Source organism: Diadema antillarum, unplaced genomic scaffold, assembly GCF_040938485.1.
Source record: "Diadema antillarum isolate AM-2024a unplaced genomic scaffold, OU_Dant_1.0 seq00001041_RagTag, whole genome shotgun sequence".
NCBI classification, from domain to species: domain Eukaryota; kingdom Metazoa; phylum Echinodermata; class Echinoidea; order Diadematoida; family Diadematidae; genus Diadema; species Diadema antillarum.
The window spans coordinates 477,018-485,554 of record NW_027271872.1 but is presented as its reverse complement, the minus strand read 5'-3'; the positions used below and the strand labels follow the sequence as shown (position 1 = coordinate 485,554).

The following is an 8,537-nucleotide window of genomic DNA, read 5'->3' as shown; positions in this document are numbered from 1 at the left end:
TATCACAAGTGTTATGTTTCTACAATAACATTTTTCATACAATGCTTCAATTCATATGATAGTAATTCAAAAATGAATTTCCCATCAAAACATCACATACACCTGTGTGAGTGCCACGAGTGTGAAAATCCTGAAAAACTTACGAAAAGCATGATAAACGGTATGAATTACCATATAGCGAGTTGTTGCAGAGATCAAAACTGACCAAACCATTCAGTATATTGCAAGAAAACTCTTTTTGTCGTTGTTGTAAGCAGTTAACACAGACAGCTGTCACATACAGCTATGCGAGTTAACTTTTGCACAGCACATATCTCAAAGTAGTACACCAATCTATTGCACTGTGAACTTGCATACGTGCACGTTGCTTGATGATTCGACAAAATCTGCGCAGTGTTCCCAAAATCGTGGGTCAGACACTTAACAGCGGTAGTTACTGCACATCTGCGATAGAGTTTGCGGAAATTGCTGAATAAAATGTACACCTCCGCATCAGATATAATTCATTCATAGATCAGTGAACATCGGCGAAAAAAACGAAAGAAGAAGCTAAATATTGATATAACAGGAAGATAAGCATGCAGGTAGTGAACATACTGTATTGCAAATGTGACAAAAAATATGTCTTATTACACAACACAGCGAGGTATATGCAATCAAAAAGGTTGCCTAGCTTTGGGCTTAAACGGGTTAAGGTCACAAGAATTAAGACTGACCATACTAATGAATGAAACTAAGATGGTTCCAGAAAACCATGGAAAATGAAATTTTAGTTTCACATGCATAAAATAATACAGTTTACAGAGTTTATAAGCAAATATAAACAGCAGCAGCAGTAGCAAATCCCAATCAGATTAAAATAAATATAATTTCTTGGCCCCAAATAATACAGATGTAATAATTTGTAATGATGACTTTGATTGTATCAGTCAATGTATACCTGACTGCATATGACATAATTTCAAACTTCCTGTCACCTTCTATATATGTATGATACTAGGTCCAATATTGCAGTGACTGCAATATTCTCAACATTTGAGGCAAATGCCTAAAATGATAGAACGTTGTGATGTTTTCTCGAAGTATTTCAGAGCTTAAAAGAAAGAAAAGAAATGAATTTAAACCAACAGATTCTGAGTAGTATGGATATGGTGGGCATAGTTGCAGAAGTTTTGCAAATAACAAGAGAATTACACACAAATAAGCAGCTGCAAAGAACAAAGGAGCATGCGGTGTCCTGTACAAACTTAAACCACACACACTCACGAGCCACACACGTCCATAGTACCGATACAAGATCAACTCCTTTGGGAGGGCACACAAAACACACAGCGACAAACTTGTCGTGTACAGGGAAAAAGGTTTTACATTGTCTCAAAGAGCAGACATCTTGTCCTTGATGGATGAGAGATGAGCACATTATACATTATACACTACTTTATTCAGACACAAAACTCTTCCACTTGTTACCTACAATGTATGTACTGCATCATTTCTAATTCCTATACCAATGCTCTGTGTAGAAGGCCCGTCTCCTAGATAACATTAACTTCTGCCCCAAATCTTTGTAGTGTGAATGCAGGACTCCTGTCTCATGGTCATTAGATGGGATTCTTCGAAGCAGATGACAAAGTCCTGGACGAGACAGTCCATCCTTTCAGTTTCCACCGAGCAAGTTGACCAATCGATACAGACATGGCTGACCATCTCATTCTCAATATCACCTTCTTTAGAATAGTAATGTCACGCTTTGATTCCAAAACCCTTTCACTTTGCAGCATGCTAAACATTGACAGGCTGAGGTCCATGTCCACTCGCGGATTAGCCAATGTGATACACATTACCACTTGTAGTCCTACGGGGAGAGTTTTTACATCTGGAAGTCTGCAAAAAAAGGTCTCTAGGCCAGGGTCACCTTCTGAGAGGTCTTCAGGGACTGGTTCTGAGGGAAGTCCCCTCCCCTTGACTTCACAAAGGATTCATATCTGTAGATAGGATGTGAAAATGCACGGTATCACAATACGAAACATTACACATGACAGTACCAAAGAACAAAACTTGACTGAAGAGTGTGATATCCTACAGTGTTCCTCATGCAAGAGTATATTCTGGGTATTTTTTGACAACTATTATGATGGCAGCTCAAAGATAAACAGGGCAACTTTTTAGCCAACAAAGCAAAGAGTACCTGTCATTTATTAATGGCTAGCCATGGACAGCTTGCTCTTTATGAACTATGAGTGAACATCTTTGCAGAATAAGATTTGTGAAATACTAGAGATAATCAAATACTGAGAATCCATGTTACCACTTCATAAAACAAATGATAGTTACCATGCAATGAGATGGCTGTGCAATTTGTCAGAGGTATTCCCTACTAAGATTTTTAAGATACCATGGAAACATGCCTGAAAGTTATGCCTTGAAAGAACCTAGTTTAAAGAGACAAAATATTTACACACTCTTTAACAAACAAAATTATCTCCTTTTGCCCTAGCAAAGTATTTGTTTATAGTTATTGTTGTTAAAGTATAAATCCTATAATCATTTTGACAAAAAAATGCCTTATTATCTGCATCAATTGCCATCATTCTTTTCATTAATCAAACTTAGTGTAAAACTCACTACCATCTGGATCATTGTCACTGCCTGTGTCAAAATCATCACCATCATCGTCACCATCATCACCATCATCACCACCACCACCACTATCACCACCAGTGCCGTATATTAAGAGAGTCTGGCCAACTCGGTTTTTGCCTAACGTGTTTTGAAGCCTGTGATTGGTCAGAAGCTGGTCCCGTGATCTACAGGCGCCATGTCGTTACTGAAGTGCGCTCATACGCAATGCCCATTGTTAACTGCCCCTTATTTGGCTTGGTTATTTTGTTACGTCTGAGCGTACACGCTAATCCTGTGACGCGTAATACGCGCGGTAACGACATGGCGTCCAAATTAGCAGTTGGCCAGACTCTCTTAATATACGGCACTGATCACCACCAACACCACCACCACCACAATCACCACCATCATGGCCATCATCACTATCATTATTTCTATCATCATCACCATCATCACCACCACCACCACCACTATCACCACCATCACCATCACCATCACCATCACCATCACCATCACCATCACCATCACCATCACCATCACCATCACCATCACCATCACCATCACCATCACCATCACCATCACCATCACCATCACCATCACCATCACCATCACCATCACCATCACCATCACCATCACCATCACCATCACCATCACCATCACCATCATCATCATCATCTCTAATCATCATCTTACATGGACTGGTATCTCTGCCTCTCTGATGCAGTGACTGATGGCCTCATGCCCTGGGCTGCTCGCAGCAGGTGGGCCTGACTGACCCGGATGACCGACGTCTCATCATTAACTCCTCCGTCTAACTGACCGCCCTGAGTGGGAGAAAAATACCAGACACTACACAAGCTGCATTTCTGAAATATGCAAGTGGTCAGAGTCTCTTCTTCACAACTAGTACACTGGACAAAGATTACACAAATTTTTGGAATGATGTTTGGAATTAATATCCCTCAGTGCTTTGGCCTAATTTATCAGCCCAACTCACAGCATTTAACATTAATGTTTCTTTATTCAAATAACACTGGATGACATTGAATGAATTATAAAGTATGTATGTATGCCATGTAGTCAGTCTAGGCATATTAAAGGAAACCAAAACCCCAATATAAATTTGGATTGAGTGAAAGCAGCAATATCAGTAGAACGCATCCATGAAAGCTGGAGGAAATGCAACAGTTAATTCAAAAGTAATTAATTTTTTCAATGCGGTAATCGCTTGATAAGGAGACTATTAAGTACAGTTCAAGACATCACTGTCATAGATGTCAAGTTCAAAACATTTCTATGAGTGAGATTTTCATGACTCAGCATCTCGGCGCGCGCGCATGTGCGTGAGCAGGGGAGCGAAGCGACTAAGCGATGGGAGGGTGTGGGAGGGGGTGTCCGCCCTCCCATGTTAGGGAGCCTTTTTATTTTTTAGCTCTTAATGGTGCATAATTAAGTGACTATTTTTCACTTATTTTGAAAGACAAAAGGGAAATATGCCTTCAATTGCAACTCTCCCTTTAATCCTTTAAGCTATGCTCCCAATGCGTGAGAAAAATGGGTGTCATGCGTGAGATCGTGAGACAGACCCTAAATGCTTGAGTCTCACTCACAATGCGTGAGACTTGGTAGCTCTGCACTGTCGACAACATTATACAGAAAAAAACGAAGAAAATTCAACATATTGTCACTTTTCTAGCACAATGAAGAGCACTTGTAGGTGAATTGAATTGATTTGACTCAGCAGTTGTCCCTGAATCAAACAGCCAAACATGGCAGGCAAGAAAAGAAATAACAAAAACAACATTCTCAAACTTACCGTGTGATCACCATTCAACTTCCTCAGGTAATTCTCCACAATGACCTCAACCTAGATAAAACGAAAACAATTAGAAACAATTTGTAACAATATATCTACAACCTTCAAGTAGTTTTCACCAATACATAAACATACCTAGTATTTAAATTCGAACAAAATGTCAATCATCATATCAGTGATATATTATATGATCTTACCTCACCCCCCCCCCCCCAAAAAAAAAATGAAAACACAAATTTAACAATGATTCAAAAAATATTCAGAGCTTGATGACCAACAATAAGAAAAAAAATCAAAAACAACTAGAAATGTCGCTATGGCGACTGTTATGCCTCCGCCATAATGCATGATTCTCCTAATAGGTCTAGATAGTACATGTGGACAATGTGTGATTACATTTTCACAAAACTGGCAAAATATTGAAATGACAAGTTTGTCACAAATGTGTTGAATGTTCACCTTCCTTGACCTTGGTTTAATTGGATGAATAGGAGAGCATGTATTTGGGGATTTAAGGACTTTAACTTGACTTTGACCCATTCATACATTTATGCATTGAGTAATTTTCATGGTACCGGTATGGAGAAAAAGTGCCATTTCTGTACTGAATAGTAAATTGTTACCATGTTCATCTCGCCTTTGACCCTAAAATTCATAAGATAATCACTTTCAGGTAGAACATGCATAGATATGCAGTAAGTTTCATGATAAATTGAGCCACTTCCGAGATATGGAGGAAAAAGTTAGTTCAGCACTTTCACTTGATCTTTGACCTTTTGACCTTTGAGGCAATAAAAAAGAAAAAGAAAAAAAACTCTCCAGAGAATTTCTATGAGGTTACACATGCATACACCAAGTGTAAAAAAAAAAAATACTAATCCTGCTGGCATTGCATGAACATGAGGGAAATAGTAAAATTTTGAAGTGTTGCACTTGACCTTTGACCCCTGACCTTTGACCCCATGAACCCTACATTCTCTAGATAATCACTGCCAGTCAGTACATGTATATATACTATGTTCCATGAAGATACCTTGAACAATTTTCCAATTTACAGAGAAAAAAAAATTTTAATACTTTTACTTGACCTTTTGACCTTTGACCTTTGACCTCATGACCCAAACTTTCACCAGAGAATCTAAATTGGGTAATACATGCATACACTAAGTTTCAAGAAAATATCTTCAGGCATTGCATAGATATGGTGGAAATAGTGAAATTTTATGTATTTGACCTTGACCTTTTGACCTTTGACCTTGAGCGCGTGCACCCAAAAGTTGATAGGCACAACTTCACTCCCTAATACACATACATGCCAAGTTTCATTAGGATACCTCAACAGCTTTTGATAGTTACCTTGTCCACAAAATTCATTACGGACGGACGGACGGACGGACAACCCGAAAACATAATGCCTCCGGCACCACTTCGTGGCGGAGGCATAAAAACAGTATATTGACAATTTATGATACAAGAATTCTTGAGGGAAAAAAAAACCTAGAAAATAATTTACATTATATAACAATACTACCAGATCCTTTGGAGCCACACAGTCGTATTATCAAACATTAACATAATATGATAAGTATCTCATAAATTTAGTGTGCATGGTTTAATATAGAGTATATTCCAATGTATATATCATCTACAGTAATGAGGGTACTAACTTCATTCACATTGCAAAGTTTAAATCATTAACATATTTGTGGTTCTCCTGTCCTGTGCATTTTTAGCAACAACAACAAAAAAATGTAGCAAAACAAAAGCATTGAGTTCACAATTATTACCTCGCTGCCAATCATTTCTTTAGTCTCGGGGGTGGGGTCCACTACCCCGTCCCTCAGGCTTGGCATGAAGACGACACGCTGTTGAGTTGGGGGGATCGGTGGAGAGGGGAGCTGGGGCTGAGGGGTGGGATGGGAGCGCCCGGTTGGCTGAGATGGGGTTTGGCCGGCCGGAGGCATGCTGGCATCCCCCATGGCGCTACCCTCGGGTGGGGATGGCGTTTCGTTTTCAGTCGACTCTGAGTCTGTAAGAACAGAACAACACACACATTGTAAAGACATATGAAATGGACAAGTTAGTTGAAAGATGTGTTTGCAGTCCAATGGCAAACACAAATGCACACACTACTTTACAGATCTTTTTTTATTAATAAAAAGGTTAATCAACTGATTCATGTACTTACTTCATGAATTTTTGCACATGTCATATATTTTGGGAGTCTGATTTTTTGCGAATGAGGACTTCCCAACATAATTTCGCGAGTGGTTTAATTCGCAATCTTCAAGTATAAAGTAATGAACATTCATGTCTGGATCAGAGTTAAAGTTTTCCTGTGTTTTCAAATTTGCAAATAGCACCCACCCCCAAAAAGTTTGTGAAAAGAAAAACTTTGTGAAATATACCGCATTTACAGTAGCTCTCTAAGAAACACTTGTATAATGGCTTGAACATACAAGTAAAAGCGTAAAAGGTTAAGGTTATTGGTAATCACAATGTCATTCCATGACCAATCTGAATCTCTATGCACAGTCCACAATTAGTAACTCTTCCTGTTTCAGGGCATTTTTTTCGAGAGCTATTTCAAAACTACGTTTAAACTTCAAGAACCATATTTCCAACGAGACGGGCAGGGCACATCCATTCTTCCATCAGTATTTCACATCACTTGCCTTCTCGCATGAGTTCGGTCAGTAGAAGTCTGGACATGGCCCCTGCTGATGCCGGATTCCCATTGAGGTCTGAGTTGGTCAGGCCCCTGGGCAGGTCCAATCTGAGGTGGGACGGGTCCATGTACCTCCAGACCACGCCATCGTCGCGGTCAGTCCCGCCGTTTTCGATGTCGTCCTCATCAATGAGGTCATCCTCGACGGCCGTCAGCTTCATGGAGGTGGCCAGGGCTCGCTCGGCCTCGGACAGACTGGCCAGTCGCTGGTTGATGTTGCTCTCCTCCAAGTACTGGCCGTACTCGCTCTCGGACACCGACTCCAGGAAGGTAAGCTTCCACTCGTTCGCGTCCATGCTCCGCCTCTTGAGGGCGCTAAGCTGGGGCAGGCCCTCCGTGGAGTCGCGCCGCTCGCTCTGCATCAGCGTGCCGTGGATGGCCTCCAGCTGGGCGTTGTAGAGCAGGGCCTTCAGGTCGGCCCCGGTGAAGTGGTCCAGGCGCTGGGCCACCTGGACCAGGTCCACGTCACCGCCGAGGGTCATCTTTCGGGCCAGGGCCTGCAGAATCTCCACTCTCTCATTCTGTGCCAAACAAATGATGATCGACAGTAGAAACTAAAACTCTACTCAAAAAATCTGATGACGACATTTTGCGGTGATGTCATCACATGTCATACTTGTTTCACGCAAATTAGAACCGTTTCATCTTTCTTCTCTAATGTACACAACCAATGATAGCACATAAGATTTTCATAAACTTCTGTAACAACCCTTGGAAGTAACAAGTTGAATTTATCACTCAAAAACATGTGCAGCATTCATCTCGATGATCATTACTTGCGTCACATCTGGCTTTGATTTGATCATATGATCTTTGACTCTATGATCCCAAATCTTCAGTTTGATCTTTGTACGCACATACATATGTTTCTGAGTTTCCAAGAAGAGCTTCATCCTCATTTTCTAATTCTTTGCCTAACATGTTTAGTTATGTGAGACAATGATGCACAGACAAAAAAAAAAGACTGTCATCATCATATCACTGACACTATTCATGGCTACAGCAAAATGTAGTAATAAACTTTGATAAAAAAATTTGACAATGCCCAAGAATGAACATATACAACTAAAATGGTCAATGGCAGGACTGTGATCGACTTACAGCTGTTGGGATAGGGCAGTAAAGGCACTTGTCCAGTCGTCCAGGCCGGAGGAGGGCGGGGTCGATCATGTCCGGACGGCTGGTGGCACCGATCACATACACTCCTGGAAGAATTACGTATGATCAGTTGCAACATTGTCACAAGACAGTCCACATTTTTACCCAAACAGTTTAAGGAGAAACAGTCTCAAGGAGAGTATTGCCACAAAAAAAAACCAAAAACATCAAAGTCACAGAAATGGACCCCCCCCCCAAAAAAAAAAAAAAAAA

The 8,537-nt window shown here is 40.5% G+C and overlaps 1 protein-coding gene across 1 annotated transcript in view; it reads right to left on the bottom strand.

Annotated features, from left to right (window-relative positions):
* Positions 1-1,507: 1,507 nt before the first annotated feature.
* The window catches only part of LOC139742985 (peroxisomal ATPase PEX1-like), a 31,270-nt gene continuing 24,240 nt past the window's right edge, over positions 1,508-8,537 (bottom strand). The window contains exons 17-22 of the mRNA XM_071653491.1: positions 8,268-8,371; positions 7,114-7,687; positions 6,226-6,467; positions 4,439-4,489; positions 3,316-3,446; positions 1,508-1,985 (exon numbers count right to left, since the gene is read on the bottom strand). Coding sequence (XP_071509592.1) covers positions 1,901-1,985; positions 3,316-3,446; positions 4,439-4,489; positions 6,226-6,467; positions 7,114-7,687; positions 8,268-8,371 — 1,187 coding nt within the window. The 3' untranslated portion in view covers positions 1,508-1,900. The remainder of the gene's footprint in view (positions 1,986-3,315; positions 3,447-4,438; positions 4,490-6,225; positions 6,468-7,113; positions 7,688-8,267; positions 8,372-8,537) is intronic.